Source organism: Pan paniscus, chromosome 9, assembly GCF_029289425.2.
Source record: "Pan paniscus chromosome 9, NHGRI_mPanPan1-v2.0_pri, whole genome shotgun sequence".
In the NCBI taxonomy this organism is placed as follows: domain Eukaryota; kingdom Metazoa; phylum Chordata; class Mammalia; order Primates; family Hominidae; genus Pan; species Pan paniscus.
Window position 1 is genome coordinate 106,603,128 of NC_073258.2, and position 23,287 is coordinate 106,626,414.

General features: G+C 35.5%; 1 protein-coding gene across 11 annotated transcripts in view; it reads left to right on the top strand.

The window, feature by feature from the left end:
• Nucleotides 1-23,287, top strand: part of GRIA4 (glutamate ionotropic receptor AMPA type subunit 4) — a 375,233-nt gene that overhangs the window by 247,973 nt on the left and 103,973 nt on the right. For all 11 annotated transcript variants that reach the window (XR_004665232.3, XM_063608252.1, XM_034933614.3 and 8 more), the window contains exon 5: nt 6,852-7,036. Coding sequence is in view for 10 of the 11 variants with exons in the window: in XM_063608252.1 (XP_063464322.1) it covers nt 6,852-7,036 (185 nt within the window). In the remaining variant the exon portion in view is untranslated. The remainder of the gene's footprint in view (nt 1-6,851; nt 7,037-23,287) is intronic.

A 23,287-nucleotide genomic window follows, 5' to 3' on the forward strand; every position in this document is an offset into this window, starting at 1 on the left:
TCCTTTAGGGACCATACTACAGTCCAAGTCATTCTCTCCATGGTGAAACCCCCTTTGAAAGGATCTATTCTTTTGCTTAACACTGCTTTCCCAAGGTATCGCAATATTGAATAGGTTTGACACTCAAAATTATGTCTTACATACCTTACATGCTTAATATTAGACAAAGACCTTGTTTGAGTGCCTGTTAACTCACAAACATATATTTTAATTCCCTTATAAAAATACAATGGTTGTTTTTACGCACATTGGAACTGTGAACTTTATATAACGTGATATAAAAAAGTATCAAATCAGAATTGTAAATTTTATATAGTGTGATATATAAAATATATAGTAAAACAGATAAAAGAAAAAGTTGTACTTTATGAGCAAAATAATAGCTATATAGTAATTATGCTAGATATTTATTCTGATTGGAAATTAGTCTTTTGCTATTTGAGTTTAAAATTATTCAAATTTTTCAAAAATGCTTTACTTAAAATAGAAACACATTGCCTTTTTTGTAAAAAGATGTTTGTGGAGGCCCACAGTGCTAAGAAGATAAAAAATGATGGAGGCAAACTTGAAAAGAGATCAGTGTATTCATAGGGAATATTCAAAATCTACAGATTGTTTCTAGAATCATTGATGTTTATAACCAGAGAGAAAAATGGGTTTCTCAGACCTCTGTCATAATTTATTATACTACTTTGGGTGATGAAGGAGGTGGCTGCAAGGATAGTTTTCATCAGAAGTCAACTGACACCTGAAATCCAAATGGAAAAATATGTGCTTCTGAAGGTCAAAAAAAAACCCTAAGAGTTCAATCTGAAAATAGAAGTAGAATGACCACCAGTAGAATAGATAGTAGTCTGACTCAAATCATCTCTCTATGATTTATGTGTCATTAATCACCAAGCTGATTTATTCTGTATCCTTAATCTAGAAACTATTCTCCTTCCTCTGCATGGTCCTAAACCTGGCCCCCATTACTTCTCACCTGGATTACTATCATGTGGGTTCCTAAGTGATTTTCCCGTTTCTGTGTTTCCCACATCCATTGTATTTTCCACACTTCAGCTGTAATCATCCCTCTAAGACACATTGTTTTGTCACTCTTTTCTGAGAGTCTATGAAGTAAAACCTAAATTTCTTTAAATGATAGAGAAAGCTCTTGTAATATATCCCTTGCCTGTTCATCTCTCCAGTCTTAGAAGCTCTTTCCACAGCCCATGCCAATTCTCCACATATCCCTTCTTGTCCTTCCAAACATACAAAATAAACTGAAGTTTTTGAAGCTTCTGAATGTGACCTGCTATGCAAGATAAAAAGTATATTCATACAGTCTTTTAAGGAGAGTTTCCTGAAGCCTCCACACAACCTTTCCACTTATAACCCATTGCCCACAACTTAGTCACAGAGCCATATATCTAGCTGAAAGAGAAGCAAGGAAATATATTTATTCTGACTGTCCATAGGTCCAAGTTAAAATCCCACTGCTTTGGATGAAGGGGTGAAGTAGTAGTAGAGAACCACCAACTTACAGACTCTACGACAGTGCTTTAACTTTACAGATTTAAAGTATCAAATTTTCTTATAAGATGTCATCTGAACTAAATATGAATACTAGGGAATCAGAAGACAGTAAATGTTAGTGTCAGAAAATGCCTTAGGAAAAATCTAGGACCCAGAATAACCACCTTTAACAATGATTATTATCAATCCATCTTTGAAGATGAATTCTCTACTTTTACTCTTGAGTGTTTGTAGAAAAGGGAAAACTCAAGACATTCCATCTTATCTTGGGTTTACGTGAATAGCTTCAGGCTGTAAAAGTAGGAAAATCTTTGCTTATTTTTAGTATGCCCTTTTTGAACTACGGCATAAATAAATACTATAGTTACAGCTGCAGGTAATTTTACCCAAGCTACAATGTTGGTTACTCCTCCATGTACTGAAACCTGGGAGTCCAGACTGTGGCCTTTGAACATGCTATTTCAGTACTAAGCTGCTTTGGAAAGAGTCCAACCTAAATGGTTATTAAATCTACTCTACAGTTCCAGCATGGTGGCATTAAATGCAGTGAGGATTACAGAATCTTATTCCTTTCTTGACTCAAATCAATAAGTGGCATTAGACACACACAGACACACACACCTTTCTCCTTGAATCCACTAGTTTTGGATACTGACAAATTGTGCCAGACCAGAGATATTGATGATGTAGCAGCAAGAACCTCCATAGCAATTTACAAGATTTATGAGGGAGGCTTTAATTTAACTAACTACAAGCTGCTGCTATGCCCCTTGCCATGTTCCCTTTTCAGGCTCAGCAACCCCCCATGGGACAGACCTAGTCTTCTCCTTCCCAAACCAGTTCCCATAATCTAGATGTTTCTCTATCCCATATTCATCAAACTGGCATACCCTTCATCTTATTACTTCATTATTCTGATGATATTCCCTGATTATTTCCACATTCTCACCTCTTCCCATTTTCTCCTCAATTTCTCAATCTGAAAAACGTCTTCTATATCCAGCATTCCATTAACCCTGCTCATGCTAAGTGCACCAATGACCTTCTCATTGAAAAGCACAACGGACACTTTCTAGTTCTCATCCAAGTAAAGCTTTTTCAGGGCATATGGATAACTCTTTCTTTTCTAAATACTTTCTTCCCTGGCACAAATGTATTCTGCTTCTCTTTCTGCTGCTCTGTGTGCTGACAGTTAAATAACTCTTGCAAACAAAAACATCAAATAAATAAGCCCAGCTATTGTTGTGAGTAGCAACATCTCTGAATTGGTACTCATGCAAAATAGGTCATTATCCATGGATGATATAATAAGTGTTGACATGTAAGGGTGCAGTAGCTCAGGACTGCTTACCTCATTTTGATTCTATTTAACATAATTGATAAAATCTTTATGTGATATCATAACACTTAAAAATATTTTATATGTAATTGACAGTGTTCTTTAGTAACTATGAAAAAGCCCTTAATTACTATTATAATCTAATAAAGTGATTATGTCGATGATATGCTCCGCTATTCTAAAAAATTATTTTCATTACTTTGAATTTATTTATATAATGCTGTGTATTTTGCATAATGGATAGTTTACCTATCGGTTTTCCTAGATAGTAAATTCTTTGTAAAGACAAGAATCACATCTTTATCTTTTGTTTCACCTTTGTATTTCACATTACCTATCTTTTTAAAAATGTTCTTATAGGTATATAGTAGCTGTGTATATTTATGGGGTGCATGAAATATTTTGATACAGGCATACAGTGCATAATGATCACATCAGAGTAACTTAGTATCCATCTCCTCAAGCATTTATTCTTTCTTTATGTTATAAACATTCTAGTTATACTCTTACAGTTATTTTAAAATGTACAATAAATTATTGTTGACTTTAGTCACCCTGTTGTGCTATCAAAGACTATATCTTATTTATCTTATCTAACTATATTTTTGTACCTATTAACCATCCCCATTTCCCTCCTCCCTCACTATCCTTCCCAGCCTCTGGTAACCATCATTCTACTATCTCCAATAAGTTCAGTTGTTTTAACTTTTAGCTCCTATAAATGAGTGAGAACATGGGAAACTTGTCTTTCTGTGCCTGGCTTATTTCAGTTAACAAAATGTCATCCAGTTCCCATATCTTTATCTTGATATACTTTATAGAATTCTGTATGTAGTAGGTTTTCAGTAAATTATATAGAATTAAAATGTTAGACAGCTTTTTAGAGTAGAAGCAAGATTTAAAATATCCTTTACAGTAGTGAATTTCCTGTTAACTACATGATATTCATCTAAAACTGCAGTATTCATTCTTTGGCCAACAATATTATACTACAAATTTTCTAATACCTAGGAGATGCAAATCATAGCCAGATGTGGAAATAGTATGACTTGACTTATGATTATCTAGTTTATATAACAACTAAGTTACATAATCATAGATTCAACAGCAGTATTTTATCCTAGTTACAATATATTTCCAGCTATGTTAGCAAATAAATAAGACACTCACATCTGAATATCAATGAATAATAAGAGAGCATATTAGAATCAAACGTAGCTTATAAAAGAATATGATTTTAGCCAAGCTCTGAAACTATTACTGCATATCCTTTGCACTGCAATGAAAGGATGCCATTTATTTCTGACTATGATTAATGGGGCTTTTTAAGTAACCAGCTTTCTTTGCCATTCAACAAAGATTGTGTCCTAGGGTTCTGTCTGATTCCAATTCTAGTGTCATTTGTAAATCTAAAAAATCAGATAATGGAAGGCTGGATTTGAATTATAATTTTGTTTTTAGAGTTAGTCCTTCAATTTGTAAGGTAAGTGGGCATATCTATAAATTTCATCAGAAGGTGTGTGGCTCCACATTCTGTAAAAGTCATGTCAGCAGGAGAATAACAACATGGATGCTTAGTCCTGACATGAAGCCTGACAGCCAGAAATGCAGCAATATTTAGAGTATCGTGCCAAGCTGTGAATTGAGCCCAGGGAGAAGACTATTGCTATGTGTGGGGGCCATTTTTATTATTTTTACAACACTCAAGCAAACAAAAAAAATCTTAGCATTATTCTGGTATGATGATAAATAAAAGGAGAAAAAAGAAAAGTAATACGTCAATTGGTATTTTTAAAAGCATTCATTTTAAGTCGAAGAACATGTTCATAGGTGTCAAAAAAAGATTTAAAAGAACATTGCCTCAGTTACCATCAGAGCATAAGCCCCTGCAACAGAATAAATGAGGCATGAACGTATATATTAAGGAAGGTTTCGTGTCATCACGTTACATATGCGTCGAATGGGAAACAAGAGAAAGAATGCTGGGGTTTTGGGGCGGAGGATCTAGGTAAGATTTGAAAAGATAATTACTGGCACGCATTACAAAAGGAAAGACTAAATGGAGCAATAGATATACCAGAATAATTATATAGTAATTAACATGCCCTCTTTCTTCCTCTTCGGGGATTTTTTTTCATTTAGATAAAAATGAATCCTGACTGCCACAGTATTTCATTTGGCAGGATATCAGGTAATTTATATTTCAAATATGATCTCATCATCAGTTCCATCTGTTGATCTTAACTGAGCATCAGTAATGTTTGGAACTCTGATATGTAGAAAACATACCTGAAAAAATTCAAAATCTCTGAATCTATGAGACTCACATACCAATTAGAAAACTCAACAAATATGCCCTAATCTTGCAAGTGTGGTATATTCGTTTTAAATCTTCACTTTTAATCCACCCAGCTCTCTACCCAATTCCAGTATCACAGGAAGAAGAAACTACAGACAGTTGCTATAGAATGAGCTCAAATAAGTGTTAGACTTTGTTAAAGAGGACTAGAATATTCTGTTTATGCTAAACCATAAAGTGAAAATATAACTGACTAACAGGCTCTGATCCTAACCAATCTTAGTGTATGGGATATTTATAAATTCAAAGAATCTTTTTTTTATTCTTCTCTCACATTACAATTCAAAAATGAGAGATGGGGCTGGGTGCTGTGTCTCACGCCTATAATCCCAGCACTTTGGGAGGCTGAGGCAGGTGGATCACAAGGTCAGGAGTTCGAGAGCAGCCTGGCCAATATGGTAAAACCCTGTCTCTACTAAAAATACAAAAATCAGCCAGGTATGGTGGCATGCGCCTGTAGTCCCAGCTACTTGGGAGACTGAGGCAGAAGAATTGCTTGAACCCAGGAGGTGGAGGTTACAGTGAGCCAAGATTGTGCCACTGCACTCCAGCCTGGGCAACAGAGCAAGACTGTCTGAAAAAAAAAAAAAAAGAGATGGAAAAAAGGCAGGACAATCAAGACAATATTGGCCTGAAGATATACTGCATTTCCTGAAGAAATGCAGGAATTATGAGTTCACAGCTTCTGCCTTAACCCAGGTGCTTGGACCAGATGCCTTCCCTTCCACATGCAGAGAGAACTAGATCAAGAACAGGGTGAAGACCATTCATTTTATTCTCTCATGGAAGGCTGTCTTCACATAATAAACACCCCCACCTGCAGCAGTCTTGCACGCTCCTTCTCAACCTTCAAGACCCAATTCAAGTTTTTCTTCTCTGTGGTATTTTTCCTTGTTCCATCCAGACAGCTCTAACCAAGCTTTCCCTTGGGCCAAGCCTTTACCTTGAGTCCAGCTACACATTTTTTAAAACTAAGTTTCTGTTGTTTATTTGGTCATCAGTCTCTTACTGATTAGGAGTACCAGTGCCTCACCTAGTGGTTATTCAACTCATCCCCAGTCTATATCATTCACCTGCTGAGAGAGGAAGAGTTAAATAATGCCTCTCTAATATGCACCTGTCCTCATCAACAAATAAAGCACCGAGAATAATGAGTCCTCAATAAATACTGTTGTACTGTTTCTTTTACATCTTCTCTTCCATAGTTGAACCAAAAATGTTGTACTACCTTGTTCAAGGGGAAAGTCAAACAGTTGTTCAAAATGAGTTCCATCTAGTGAGTAAAATAACAAAAAGGGTTTATGAAATTGCTATTGACTACAGATGGTGGTGGATTTGGTTTGGGGTTTGTCTCATCAAAAAAATGTCTACAGCAATGCAATGTTCTCCAGTAAAGAGATTTTGAGAGCACAAGGTATGGTGTTGCTACTTCATTCAATCAACATTTTAAGAGATTTTGTTGCCATGACTAAAGAAAGTAAGAATAAATTATTCAGAAATAACCACACAGACTTTAAGTTTCTAAGCATTCAGTATATTTTGGAACATAACAGTGTTGATATAGGCTCAGTGCCTGCATACATCATTAAAGGGGAGTAAAAGCATGTTTTTAGTAACTTTCTTTTTCCTCAATAGGATACTCGATACTCCAAGCTATTATGGAAAAAGCAGGACAAAATGGTTGGCATGTCAGCGCTATATGTGTGGAAAATTTTAATGATGTCAGCTATAGGCAACTTCTAGAAGAACTTGATAGAAGACAAGAGAAGAAGTTTGTAATAGACTGTGAGATAGAGAGACTTCAAAACATATTAGAACAGGTAAGTCCTAGATTTTATATTTTTAACCTAGACCCTATACAGAAAAATTTAACCTTTGATTGACTTGTCCCCATCAACATCTTCTCCCAGCTTTTAATTTGGAGTGTGAGGTTTGAGAGTTTTCATTCCATGACTATCTTCAGGACCAAATCACAATCTTTTATCACCAAGGACCTTTTTGGTTCTTAAGTCTCAATGTATTTAGAAAGCTATTTCTCACATATTCTTAAGACTTGAATGAGTGAAAGACTCTGTGTGAATCTTGAAGAGCTCTTGGCCTCCAGTTTTCGAAAATATTAATGTTGAAGATTAATCCCATCTAAAAATAGTACAAAAATTCTAAATTTGTGAGTGCACCATTTTTAGAGGCACACTTACTTTAGAGAAGTGCTACATGACAAACAGCAACATAAATTACTAAAGCAATAAAATAAAAGTAAAGTCAGTGGAATACTGTATATAATTTAGTGGAATACTGTATATAGCATGTTTTCTGCTAGGTATTATAAGTCAATACATTACTACCCCAGTGGAGATGGTTTTCAACTCTCCTCAAAATGGAAAAGTCCTTGAATAAATGTTTCAATAAATATTTGTTGATTTGATTTGAAGCAGCCAGGAAAAGATTAAACTGAGCTTTGCCGTTGTATTAAATGATAGGAAAATATCATCAAATAATGGATAACATCTGCCTTTCCCTACCCCTGCAGATCATGATAAAGCTTTAAAGGCTCTTTGGCCAAAATTGCAGTGAGTGAATGCCATCTAGTGGTTTTAGAAATGCTTGCTCATATTATCTACAATACGTTAGTTCAGCCAGACATGGGTAATATAATTTTTTGTTGGTTAGTTTGTTACATATAGCTTAACTGCATAATAATATGACTTGATTTCCATTAGTAAACTTGCCAATTTGGAGGTTTATTTATAGGAATAACTTTAGTATTCAATTGTAAGAATGAAAACCAAAATATATTTCAGGGATTCAGCTTTACTATTTGCAGGCAAGGGACTAGATGTCTTCAGTTTCCTTCCTCAACTATATTAGCATTTGTAAAAGTGAAAAGTAAAAGAAAACAAACAAACAAAAATGTTGTATTGCCAAAGTCTAAAGAAGCCAGACCATAAGAGGAAATAACAGAGTATTTACTTCCTGTCATCCCTTTGTAGAAGAAAAAGCTATATATATATATATATATATATATATATATATATATATATATATATACTGAAGAAATATATATGTTATTTTGGGAAATATTAATTAAAAGCCTATACATTACTCGGGCTTATTCCTAAGAGAGTCCAAAAAATTATTGAAGTTGTAGCTATTCAATGTATATGAAATTTTTAAATGGTTAGTTACAGAATCCAAGAAAAATCTTTCTTCTTTCTTAAGCAATACAGCCACTTTACCTCCGACTCCCATTTCCCTCCCTCCCACTCCCGCCCCTGTATTGAGAGTTTGAGTTGTTTGACCTGAACAACTGAAGCTTTGTAAATAACTCACGATGAATCCCACAGAGCAGCCAATTCTAAGAACTGCCTGGATTGCCAAGTTCCTGTCAGAGGGTGAGTAAGGCTCAGAAAGACCCTCCACTTAGCACCTGTGCTTAAAAGACCAAGTCTGGAGGAGGCAATTGAGTGCCTAAAGCACACTGACCCATTTCAGAGGCTTAGCTGGTTTCTAAGAAGAAAATCGGCACACCTGGGTGCTTTGGATAAACTCTGAATAAGCCGTAAATGAGCTCTTGCTAAAGGAACTGGACATCTTATATATTTTTTGTCATATTAAAGAAATTAGAAAACTTGAGTGTCTACCTTTTCTATTCTTCTTGCCAAATTCTAAAAGGTTTCTTTTCTATCATGGTTGCATGGTAATAACAATAATAATAGTAAGAGAACTTTGTCCATTTAAAATGCCTCTCAGGTATAAATCTCATAAATTGCAATAAAGTCTACTGCATTGTGAGAAAATAAAGTACTCTTAATTGTCCTATAAAATTTTCCTCCAAGAAAAGCTGTGTTTTTATTCTGAACATGCTGTTGTTGTTGTTTACTATCTGTATTTTAATTCCTTGTAGCTCTAAATGAAACAACTTTCAATGTTTTCTTGGTTTTACTCTTGGCTCTTCCACAAGAGCTAATCCATACTTTGTCAGGGGTTTGTACGTGTATCTTAAGACCCCTGTGTTTCAACATCCTTTTTCATAAATTAAGATAGCAAAAGAAAACAATTTCAAAAAACCAACCAAAGCATTTTTAAAAGGTAAAAAGTTAAATGCTAAATAATCTTGATTAGAAAAATGCCTTTGAAAAGGTGGACTTTTCTCAGAAGATGGTGAAATTAATACAATGATGATAAAGTTCTAGAAGGATGGACACACTTCATATTAGTAAATTTCTATGGCCGGGCATGGTGGCTCACGCCTGTAATCCCAGCACTTTGGGAGGCCGAGGCGGGTGGATCACCTGAGGTCGGGAGTTCGAGACCAGCCTGACAAACATGAAGAATCCCTGTCTCTACTAAAAATAAAAAATTAGCCGGGTGTGGTGGCACATGCCTATAATCCCAGCTACTCGGGAGGCTGAGGCAGGAGAATCACTTAAACCCAGGAGGTGGAGGTTGTGGTGAGCCGAGATCGTGCCATTACACTCCAGCCTGGGCAACAACAGTGAAACTCCATCTCAAAAAAAAAAAATTTCTAGAAGGATGGGCACATTTAATATTATGGTAGCATGCCATCAATAATTACTTCATTGACATCTTAATTTGTATCAATTTGCAAAAACATAATAGAAATAGTTCAGACAATATTCTCTCAAAATATGTTAATGGAAAACTGTGGTTATAGAAGCATTTCATCTTCTATACATGTTTTCCAAATTATTTTATGACATGAACTAATTAGTTCTTATAAATGTATTGCTATTTAATATAGTAGCTAGACATATACTCATTCAAGCATTTCAAAATATGAGTTTAAGATCAAATATTTGAAAATATGGTTTAACGCACACCATAAGAAAAAAATGGAAGAATGTATGTAAATATCACCCACTGAGTCATTTAAGAGAGTAGAAACATATTGAAACCACAAAGTTAGATTTATTTTGTTCATATCAACTCCAATCAAACAAATTGGAATTTTGGCTCTCTAAATCCAATGAGCAATTTGGTCCACTCATTTGCAGAAACAAGCCTTGAAAAGAAATCTAAAACGAGAAGTATTTTTAAGTGTTTGCTGAATTTGTGATGAATTTTTTATAGAATATTTTTACTTAAATTGCTATGAGTTTGAAAGATATTATAAATATTATTGTGGACCCTAGCTTTATTCCTTTCACCTAATTTTCTTCCTATAACAAAAATATCAATTATTTTGTAGAACAGCTTGCAATAGCTTCATGTAGCTGGAATCAAAAGAACCGTTTAATATCAAAATAAGAGATTTATAGTGGGAGTCTTTTATTTATGATTTTTACATGTATCTATTAATTTTAAATTCTGAACTCTATTACTTGCAAAGAGTCCCTATGGATTCTACCTAATAACGTTATCAATTGAACATTGAAGTGTCAGACTTTGGTTCACATGTGTAACCTAGTAGCAAAAAAGCAACAACAAATCTTATCTTAACTCTTTTTCTGGTAGCCAAAGTAATTGAGCAAAATGGCACTTAAGGCTAGTGGTTGCTCACACATTTTACTCCACTGTGATAAAAACCCAAGGGTCCAGCAGCTAGATTTGTGTGTTCCTGTTAGTGAAACCCTATTCCCATGAACTCCCAACTCTGATCCTCTGGAACAGAATTATCACAATGGGTAGTTGGATGGTCTGCACTCATCTACCTCTTTCTTTGGTCAGTTACATTGTATCTCCCAAATTATGATGGTTCCAACAAAATAAAAATGAGTGTTTTCATTCTCTGAGAGATGGATAAGAAATCTTTAGTTGTTTATTTTTAAAACGTAAATGGAATCACTAACCACCTATGATTCTTCTCGTTCTCACTTAAGGACAGTTGAGCTGAGATGATCTTGAAAATCCTTGCTGTCTCTAAAAGTCAATAATGCTGTTTGCAGTGAAGTCTTTTTGATGATTTGTTTGATCCTAAAGCAATGTATAATTGTATGCATGGGATATACCTTGAAAAGAAGCGTGTATTAATAGTAAAACTTCAGTCCGGTGACCCTTTCTGGATATTTATTCATTCTACAAACATTTGTTAAGTCCCCACTGTGTTGTGTGTGTGTGTTTGTGTGTGTGTGTGTGACACTGCATATGCAGTGTGTGTATACATATATAATACACATACATATATATGCATATATGTGTATACATATATATATACATACATACATACATATATACGCATATGTGTGTGTGTGTGTATATATATATATATATAGTCAGGTACTATGCTCTGCTGAAGATACAGTGCTAAGCAAAACTGATACATTTTCTGCTATGGTTAGTAACTCCTGTCTGGTTAACTAAGGTTTAAACCAAAAGTATTTCCTAAAATCCTATTAAAATATATGATTTCTTTTAGAAATACATTATGTAGAAAGTGATAAAGGATCTTACACTGCCTTGGGGGTTTTGCTATGGATGCCAGTTATTATTAAATAGATGAGATATCAAAGACATTTGATAGAAAACTACAACAATATTGATCCTAGTACACATCATGGATGTATTTAAGGAATCTAACCAAGTATTTATCAGGAAAAGATAGTAAGGACTGACCTTAGAGTATGAAGTAGATATTTAACAAAAGAATGGAGAAAAATGTCTCTACAGTTGACTCACAGGTATCTTAAACTGCTTCTTTATCATGTACCCCAGATTTAATTGGAACCCCTTTCAGCAGTATTGCCACTTTCATTATATGAAAGGGAATTTAGTGTCCCATCAGACACAATGTGAATCTCGGATTACTGACAAAACCAGTGACCTTCCCACACTGTTTGCAAATCCATCAAAAAAGCCTAAAAGCCACGGCTGACCTCTCAGAGGCTTACTGTGACCAAAAGAAGCCAATAATCCTACCTCAGGGCAAGATCAATGAGAAAGAGAGGAAAAATTCTCAAACCTAAATGAGGCCATTTGCACATAAGAGATGAAATGTGGACATGATCCCAGTTAACTTATTCTAAACCCAAGGCTGCCTACCATGTCTAGTACCATCTAAGTGAGATGTTAGGACTCAGAATTTTTGGCAAATGGTCAAATGCATGGCAATACTTAGTAAAAGCCTATTTATCTAGAGTTTGCATTTACAAATTTTCACAACTCTCAAACATCAGGTATCGTACAAATCTAGAACTCTGTCAGTTCCCCCGGACTCCCAAAAAGTCTCTATATTGAATAAAGCATTAAAAGGAGCTGAAGGCTTAAACAGCCTGCCTCTGTATCCCATAACTGGTTGAGTCAATACCTAAAAGGAAAGGAACATTTTTGTTACTGGCTAATGGCCATGAGGTCAATTTTTTGTACCAAAGCCAAAAAGCAAAACAAAACAAAACCCTCAAAAACAGAAGAGACAGAAGAAACAAAAAGAAGCACAATAAGAAGAGGAAAGATAGCTATAGTTATAAGGAGGAGGAGTCATTACAGGAGAGATCTCATAATTGGAGATAACAGCTTTGATTATTTGAATCATCTATATAGGATTCAGTGGCATACACTCTGACAGTAGGAATGAGCCAACAACTGTAGGTGGGACAGCTCTGCACTTGACACCTCATACATTCATTCAACATCTGCATGCCAGACATTGTTCCAGGCACTGCAATGCGTGCTGTACAAAGGTGAGCAACTCATGGTCCTTACACAACATTTACACTCAAGCTGGGAACTCAGAAACATGCATAAATAATTACAAAACAATTTGATGGCTTCAGAAACAGAGATATTACAAAAATGTATGAAGAATCCAGAAGATGGGGTAACTAAGTATAATCAAGGCAGTCCCAAATGTTTCACAGAGAAAAGAAGCATTTAAACTGAAAATGCACTGGATCTTCCCAGCCAGAGAAAAGGGGTAAGGGTATTCCAAGACAGAACGAACTGTAAAGGAAACGAGATCTGAAAATGCTCAAAAGGTAATCAAGATTGGTTTGAAGCAAAAGTAGAAGCTGAAACGGAGCAGTAGACAAAGTTGAAGCTGTAAAGATTGGAGGTAGCAGAAATGTAGATTCCTTGCATTACACCAGTTTAGTTGTCTATCTTTCCTATTGAAATCTTATCTCCATCAGGGCAGAGTCTATGTTTATTGTTACCAATACATCCCCTAGTGATGATAGGGGTTCAAACAACAATTGTTGAATAAATTGGAAGTCTAAATGAGCCTCACTTGAAGACACAGGCAGGAGACACATTTTGTACGTGTTTAAGGGAAGTCTTCAATTACCTGGGAGGCTTTCTTGTCCAGAATTTCACCTGTCCAGGATTATGGGACACCTACATGTCCCAGAGTTTGTTGTACAGGCTGAAAAAAGCAAGAGTTTTATTTCCATATATTAAAGTAACAATGGGCGAGATGCAACAGGAACAAATCAGGCACTCACAGAAATTACTACAGCAAAGAAGTCATATCAGCAATTTCCCGCACTGCAGTACTGGCAGAGCTTGCTGCTTTGCTTCATTATAAAGCTCCTTTTGCATATTGAGCTTTGCTCAATCAGGATCTACAACAAAGTAAGAAGAAACTCGAAAGATGTGAGGTTTTGCTAAGAAGGTGAATTTTACTTCTTTAATATTACTATTTAGCAGAACTGATTCGAATGTGCAAGTCCCATTATGATGCACTAGGTTTGTTGTTTTCATGGAAAACAGAAACACCTTTACAGATCTGCTGGACTAGTGCAAATGGAATTGGTGGGGGTTAGAAAGGGGTGTCTAATTGTCTCCTAGCAACTGTTACCATGGTTGCAGCCATACCTCATTTTCTTATAAAGTAAAAAATAGGATAAAATAAAAGGCAAAGTGAAGGAGCCAAAGGATATAAGTTTTTTCAAGGAAGAAGAAAAATATGATTGTCAGAATGCAAGTGCTTTTGTCTGGGAAGAATCATGAATTCTATGATTAGGTTAGGTTCAACTAAATATGTTTTAGTTGATGCTGCAAGAACACTTACTGAAACAATTTCTAGTATTGTTTTTGACAGAAACATCCAAAACTTCAGCTTCTTTTACAAAGATAAAGGAAAATCTGCTTGATAATTTTAGAGGTATAAAATGAAGTAGTTTTTCTAGCCTTAAATCAAAAGCAGCTGAATACAAGTATCTACTGTGGTTTAGGGAGAGGTAAGTTATATTCCTCATTAGGTAGAAAAGAGAGGATAACATCATAATTATTTCAGTAGAATTTTGCATCTACTCCTCAAATGTTTAAAATGTTTAAAAGGCAGTGAGATTAACAAAAAGGCAGCAAAACATTCAACAGTACCTTTGAGGACCCTTTTCTGAGTCTTGTAAACATCATAAACATAACTACATTTTTATAAATTATACAGTATCTATATTAAACAGTTCAGTAATAAAGTGTGCTCTCTGCCAGCAAATGAAGTGCTACATTGTTTTATCCACTTTGATTCAGTCAGAAAAGTAATGGAACAAATTCATTTCTAAACCTTCCCTCAAGATTAGCCACCTAATTGGACACTAGTTCCCTGCTGATACAGATTTTCTCCAATCTCATATACAACTTGTGACAAGTTTAAGATTAGAAGGAAATAAAGTAGTGTAATTTTTACCAAAATAATAATGATAAGGTTCACATAACCACTGGTAAAGATAAAAATGAAAGATGGTTTAAGATTGGATATAAGAAATTTATTTTCCATTTTTTAAAGTTTTTTCCCAGGGCCATATATACCAAAGAGTTCTATTATTCATCCAAAGTCTAGACATAATTTGCTTCCGTATTTGACTTAAAGTTTTCTTTTTAAAACCACAGAACTCATGCTGGGGATTATATATATAGTGTGCGTGTGTGATGAAATATATATATTCTATATTTAATATATATTCTGTTTTTATAATTTATTCTAATTCTTTTAGAAATTATTCTAATTTTATAATTAATTTTGTGTTCATAATATAATTATATAAATATTGTGCAGTAACACAAGAGAAACAAATTTTCTTGTCTCTGCCCACCACATTCTATTATTTTCCTTTCTTATACCTGTACCACAACACTTATCCATTTGGTCATTTATTTAACACACATTTATCCAGTACCTACTAATTTCCAAGCACTGCATATAAGTTACATCAATTTTAGTCGATGCTGTGAAGGAACTCTGAATGCAAAGAAAAACAGAAGAACACAATCAAATAATGCAGCACAATGTGGAAAGGTGCAAAAAAAAAAAAAAGACAGAAGCAAATTATTGAAAGGGGAGTTTGAATTCCCCAGGCAGAGACGCTGGGAAAGAGCATTCAAGGAAGATGGCATGTGTGAGAACAGGGTAATAGGAGAGAGCTTCGTGTCCTGGGAAAGAAGTGAATGTGGATGGAGCCTAACCACAGAGGGTATGAGATTGCCAAGGCAAATTAAAGGCAGATTATGAGTGGCCTCATAGGCTTTACTAGGAAGTTTTAAATTCATCATTGCATCATAGATGTCATCGGATGTTTTTAAACATGATTGACGTCGTGTTTTAGAGCCATAATTCCGATGACAACATAGAGAATGAACCAGAAAGAAGGTAGAAAGCCAAGTGACTGAGCAGTGTACCTGGTGACTAAGGAGTGTAGCAAATAAACAATGATACTTCATCTGTAGACTATATTTTTTATAGTCACATTTATACCAGTGTATAACTTAATTTGTTTGACATCTACTTAAATATTTATTGAGTGCCTGTTATAGGTCAGGCGAGGCATATCCTCGGCTTAGGAAAACCCCTGCACATTGCAGTTTATATTTTAGTGGGGAAGCCACACAATAAAGAAACAAATATATAATGCCATATAGTGATAATGAGAAATTATTAATGTATTCAATTTGTTTATTAAATGTCTAATTTGCCAAACACCATTTTTGTTAAGATTTTAAGAAGTGTAACTAATCCAAGTAGGGTTTTTAGAAAAATAAATTTGTTTTGGCAATTTTAATAGTATTGCTAGTCAATATGAATAATAGCCTTTAAGTTTTGACTGGCCTGTGGACAAATATAGGCAAAATAAACTGAGCTTGCTATGCAAAAATTACATACCCACAGCAAATAGGTCAATCTAGTTTATTAGGGAGAGGTATTTTTTTTTTTGCCTTTTATTTCTATAGTTAGACCTTTGGGATTTTTAAAATAATATTTATAATAATATTTATTTTAATAATATGGGAAGTAATCATTTTAACAAATGTAAATGGGTGTAACTGATTTATAAAGACAGGGTATCTACTTACATCTGTGTCTTTATGAATCCACTTCAGAGGAAGCTGGTTGTCTATTACATATTTGAAGTATAGCATAACAAACCCCAAATAAACTCAAATGTGAAAAAAAAAATCTGCTGAAATAAAAGCAAAGAGAATGACTCTGAAGTCATATGACTTTCAGAATTAATCACAATTTCATATGTTAAATATAATTTAAAACATGCAAATGTAAAACCCTGACCAAAAATGGTATTAGCTGAAGTTATTTAATATTGAAGATTACTTCCAAAATTATGAACTGAACATATTTTATAGTCTAATTGAGTCATTTTTGTGGGTATAGATTATCAACACTGAAGGGAAATAAGAAAATGATGCTAAAGCAACATAAAGTCAGAAATGTATGTGAAAGTTAAGGAAGGAGGTGAGTGAAAGATAATGCTCTAGGAAGAATGTCCTTAAACAACCTTTTAAAACTGCTCTACAGAACTGCATACCCTAGCTATTGAGACTTCACTGTACATTAGCATATTGAAGTCTCTAAAAATTCCTATGGCAAAGAAACCTCTTAAACCTTATTTAACCTAGTGTTCTTTGTAAAATTGGCTGTAAAACACTTTGAAGCCACTTCTTTATAATTTATTTGCCTTGTATTCATCCAAGAAAATAAAAGAAAACTTGATTTAAGAAAAATGAAAGAATAAAGGACATTCAGATGATATTATCTCAAATATAATAAAGAAAAGATATATAACAGCAAGGGGCTAGGATGAGAACATCACATATTAACAGAAGCCTCCCAGAGCCAATGGCTCACACAGTCCTCTACACTGGAGAATCACAGAATCATAGACTCTCAGGTTGACTGGTTCTTAGAAGTTCATCCATCCTGTGAACAAAATCTTCACCAGGTGCTTATGAATTCCACAGTTGAACAATTTCATCTTCAACATATTTGACGTTAAAATTCAGCAAGTATTCCTCCCTAATGATATATCCCTTTGAAACATTCATAACAGTATGTGATATTTGAAGATAACTTTTATTCCCATCACCACCAGCCCCATCAAGTTTTCTTTATAATTCAAGAATAGGTATCTACTCATTGATGATATGTCCAATTATAGACATCTCAAGAAATTAGATATTTGACTTTCTGGTTAAACAAAATTAACTGTATATACTACTACTTTTGGAATTATCATGTTCAAAAAGTATACCATAAAATGTAAATACCATTGAACTATACTGTGAATAGTTTAATTTTTTGTATATAAATGAACTGTAAATTTTTATTTTTTAATTTACTGAGAATTTTTTCACAGGAATATCTTAGACTGAACATGGTGTATCTTTTTTTATTTTTTTAAGTTCTGGGATACATGTGCAGAATGTGCAGGTTTATTACATAGGTATACATGTGCCATGGTGGTTTGCTGCACCCATCAACCTGTCATCTACATTAGGTATTTCTTCCAATGCTATTCCTCCACTAGCCCCCCACCCCCTGACAGGCCCCGGTGTGTGATGTTCCCCTCCCTGTGTCCCTATATTCTCATTGTTCAACTCTCACTTATGAGGGAGAACATGCAGTGTTTGGTTTTCTGTTCCTGTGTTAGTTTGCTGAGAATGATGGTTTCCAGCTTCATCCATATTCCTGCAAAGGACATGAACTCATCCTTTTATGGCTGCATAATATTCCATGGTGTATTTGTGCCACATTTCCTTAATCCAGTCTATCATTGATGGGCATTTGTGTTGGTTCCAAGTCTTTTCTATTGTGAATAGTGCTGCAATAAACATACGTGTGCATGTGTCTTTATAGTAGAATGATTTATAATCCTTTGGGTATATATACCCAGTAATGGGATTGCTGGGTCAAATGGTATTTCTGGTTCTAGATCCTTGAGGAATGGCCACACTGTCTTCCACAATGGTTGAACTAATTTACACTCCCTCCAACAGTGTAAAAGTGTTTCCATTTCTCCACATCCTCGCCAGCATCTGTTGTTTGACTTTTTAATGATCGCCATTCTAACTGACATGAGATGGTATCTCATTGTGGTTTTGATTTGCATTTCTCTAATGACCAGTGATCAGGAGCTTTTTTTCATGTTTCTTGGCCACAAAAATGTCTTCTTTTGAGAAGTGTCTGTTCATATACTTTGCCCACTTTTTGATGGGGTTGTTTGTTTCTTGTAAATTTGTTTAAGTTCCTTGTAGATTCTGGATATTAGCCCTTTGTCAGATGGATAGATTGCAAAAATTTTCTCCCATTCTGTAGGTTGCCTGTTCACTCTGATGATAGTTTCTTTTGCTGTGCAGAAGCTTTTTAGTTTAATTAGATCCCATTTGTCAGTTTTGGCTTTTGTTGCCATTGCTTTTGGTGTTTTAGTCATGAAGTCTTTGCCCATGCCTATGTCCTGAATGGTATTGCCTAGGTTTTCTTCTAGGGTTTTCATAGTTTTAGGTCTTATGTTTAAGTCTTTAATCCATCTTGAGTTAATTTTTGTATAAGGTGTACGAAAGGGGTCCAGTTTCAGTTTTCTGCATATGGCTAGCCAGTTTTCCCAGCACCATTTATGGAATAGGAGATCCTTTCCCCATTGCTTGTTTTTGTAAGGTTTGTCAAAGATCAGATGGTTGTAGATGTATGGTGTTATTTCTGAGGCCTCTGTTCTGTTCCATTGGTCTATATATCTGTTTAGGTACCAGTACCATGCTGTTTTGTTTACTGTAGCTTTGTAGTATAGTTTTAAGTCAGGTAGTGTGATGCCTCTGACTTTGTTCTATTTGCTTAGGATTGTCTTGGCTATACAGCCTCTTTTTTCGGTTCCATATGAAATTTAAAGTAGTTTTTTCTAACCCTGTGAAGAAAGTCAGTGGTAGCTTGATGGAGATAGCATTGAATCTATAAATTACATTGGGCAGTATGGCCATTTTCATGATATTGATTCTTCCTATCCATAAGCATGGGATGTTTTTCCATTTGTTTGTGTCCTCTCTTATTTCCTCGAGCAGTGGTTTGTAGTTCTCCTTGAAGAGGTCCTTCATATCCCTTGCAAGTTGGATTCCTAGGCATTTTATTCTCTTTGTAGCAATTGTGAATGGGCGTTCACTATTGATTTGGCTGTTTGTCTGTTATTGGTGTAAAGAAATGCTTGTGATTTTTGCACTTGATTTTGTATCCTGAGACTTTGCTGAAGTTGCTTAACAGCTTAAGGAGATTTTGGGCTGAGAAGATGGGGTTTTCTAAATATACAATCATGTCATCTGCAAATAGAGACAATTTAACTTCCTCTATTCCTATCTGAATACACTTCATCTCTTTTTCTTGCCTGATTACCCTGGCCAGAACTTCCAATAATGTGTTGAATAGGAGTGGTGAGAGAGGGCATCCTTGTGTTTTGCCAGTTTTCAAAGGGAATGCTTCCAGTTTTTGCCCATTCAGTATGATATCGGCTGTGGGTTTGTCATGAATAGCTCTTATTATTTTGAGATACGTTCCATCAATACCTAGTTTATTTAGAGTTTTTAGCATGAAGCGGTGTTGAATTTTATTGAAGGGCTTTTCTGCATCTATTGAGATAATCATGTGGTTTTTGTTACTGGTTCTGTTTATGTGATGGATTATGTTTATTGATTTGCATATGTTGAACCAGCCTCACATCCCAGGGATGAAGGCGACTTGATCATGGTAGATAAGCTTTTTAATGTGCTGCTGGATTCGGATTGCCAGTATTTTATTGAGGATTTTCGCATTGGTGTTCATCAGGGATATTGGCCTGAAATTTTCTTTTTTTGTTGTGTCTCTGCCAGGTTTTGGTAACAGGATGATGCTGGCCTCATAAAATGAGTTAGGGAGGAGTCCTTCTTTTTCTATTGTTTGGAATTGTTTCAGAAGGAATGGTACCAACTCCTGTTTGTGCCTTTGGTAGAATTTGGCTGTGAATCTGTCTGGTGCTGGGCTTTTTTGGTTGGTAGGCTATTAATTACTGCCTCAATTTCAGAACTTGTTATTGGTCGATTCAAGGATTCTACTTCTTCCTGGTTTAGTCTTGGGAGGGTGTATGTGTCCAGGAATTTATCCATTTCTTCTAGATGTTCTAGTTTATTTGCATAGAGGTGTTTATAGTATTCTCTGATGGTAGTTTGTATTTCTGTGGAATTAGTGGTGATATCCTCTTTATTATTTTTTACCGTGTCTATTTGATTCTTCTCTCTTTTCTTCTTTATTAGTCTGGCTAGTGGTCTATCTATTTTGTTAATCTTTTAAAAAACTAGCTCCTGGATTCATTAATTTTTTGAATGGTTTTTTGTGTCTCTGTCTCCTTCAGTTCTGCTCTGATCTTAGTTATTTCTTGTCTTCTGCTAGCTTTTGAATTTGTTTGCTCTTGCTTCTCTAGTTCTTTTACTTGTGATGTTAGGGTGTTGATTTTAGATCTTTATGGCTTTCTCCTGTGGGCATTTAGTGCTACAAATTTCTATCTAAACACTGCTTTACCTGTGTCTCAGACATTCTAGTACATTGTGTCTTTGTTCTCACTGGTTTCAAATAACTTATTTATTTCTGCCTTAATTTTGTTATTTACCCAGTAGTCATTCAGGAGCAGGTTGTTCAGTTTCCATGTAGTTGTGGGGTTTTTAGTGAGTTTCTTAATCCTGAGTTCTAGCTTGAGTTCACTGTGGTCTGAGAGACTGTTTGTTATGATTTTTGTTCTTTTGCATTTGCTAGGGAGTACTTTACTTGCAATTATGTGGTCAGTTTTAGAATAAGTGTGAGGTGTTGCTGAGAAGAATGCATATTCTGTTGATTTGGGGTGGAGAGTTCTGTAGATGTCTATTAGGTCCACTTGATCCAGAGCTGAGTTCAAGTCCTGAATATCCTTGTTAATTATCTGTCTCTTTGATCTGTCTAATATTAACAGTGGGGTGTTAAATTTTCCCACTATTATTGTGTGGGAGTCGAAGTTTCTTTGTAGGTCTCTAAGAACTTGCTTTATGAATCTGGGTGCTCCTGTATTGGGTGCATATATATTTAGGATCATTAGCTCTTCTTGTTGCATCGATCTCTTTACCATTATGTGATGCCCTTCTTTGTCTTTTTTGATCTTTGTTGATTTAAAGCCTGTTTTATCAGAGACTAGGATTGCAACCCCTGCTTTTTTTTGCTTTCCATTTGCTTGATAAATCTTCCTCCATCTCTTTATTTTGAGCTTATATGTGTCTTTGCACATGAGATGGGTCCCTGAATACAGCACACCGATGGGTCTTGACCCTTTATCCAATTTGCCAGTCTGTGTCTTTTAATTGGGGCATTTAGCCCGTTTACATTTAAGGTTAATATTGTTACATGTGAATTTGATCCATCATTATGATGCTAGCTGGTTATTTTGCCCGTTAGTTAAAGCAGTTTCTTCATAGTGTCAATGGTCTTCACAATTGAGTATGTTTTTTGCAGTGGCTGGTACCAGTTTTTCCTTTCCATATTTAGTGCTTCAGCAGCTCTTGTAAGGCAGGCCTGGTGGTGACAAAATCTCAGCATTTGCTTGTCTGTAAAGGATTTTATTTCTCCTTCGCTTATGAAGCTTAGTTTGGCTGGATATGAAATTCTGGGTCAAAAAATCTACCCTTTAAGAATGTTGAATATTGACCCCCACTCTCTTCTGGCTTGTAGGGTTTCTGCAGAGAAATCCACTGTTAGTCTGATAGGCTTCCTTTTGTGGGTAACTCAACCTTTCTCTCTGGCTGCCCTTAACATTTTTTCCTTCATTTCAACCTTGGTGAATCTGACAATTACGTGTCTTGGGGTTGCTCTTCTCAAGGAGTATCTTTGTAGTGTTCTCTCTATTTCCTGAATTTGAATATTGGCCTATCTTGCTAGGTTGAGGTAGTTCTCCTGGATAATATCCTGAAGAGTGTTTTCCAACTTGGTTCCTTTCTCCTCGTCACTTTCAGGTACACCAATCAAATGTAGGTTTGGTCTTTTCACATAGTCCCATATTTCTTGGACGCTTTGCCGTTAGTTTTCATTCTTTTTTCTCTAACCTTGTATTTATGCTTCATTTCATTAAATTGATCTTTAATCTCTGATATCCTTTCTTCTCCATGATCAATTCAGCTATTGATATTTGTGTATGCTTCACGAAGTTCTCATGCTGTGTTTTTCAGCTCCATCAGGTCATTTATGTTCTTCTCCAAACTGGTTATTCTAGTTAGCAATTCCTCTAACCTTTTTTCAAGGTTCTTAGCTTCCTTGCATTGGGTTAGAACATACTCCTTTAGCCTGCAGTAGTTTGTTATTACCCACCTTCTGAAGCCTACTTCTGTCAATTCATCAAACTCATTCTCTGTCCAGTTTTGTTACCTTGCTGGTAAGGATTTGTGATCCTTTGGAGGAGAAGAGGCGTTCTGGTTTTTGGAATTTTCAGCCTTTTTGCACAGGTTTTTCCTCATCTTCATGGATTTATCTACCTTTTGACTTTGATGTTGGTGACCTTCAGATGGGGTTTCTGAGTGGACGTCCTTTTTGTTGATATTGATGCTATTCTTTTCTGTTTGTTAGTTTTCCTTCTCTAACAGTCAGGACCCTTTTCTGCAGGTCTGCTGCAGTTGGCTGGAGGTCCACTCCAGACCCTGTTTGCCTGGGTATCACCAGTGGAGGCTGCAGAACAGCAAAGACTGCTGCTTGTTCCTTCCTCTGGAAGCTTCACCCCAAAGGGGCACCCGCCAGATGCCAACTGGAGCTCTCCTGTATGAGATGTCTATTGGCCCCTACTGGGAGGTGTCTCCCAGTCAGGAGGCACAGGGGTCAGGGACCCACGTGAGGAGGCAGTCTGTCCCTTAGCAGAGCT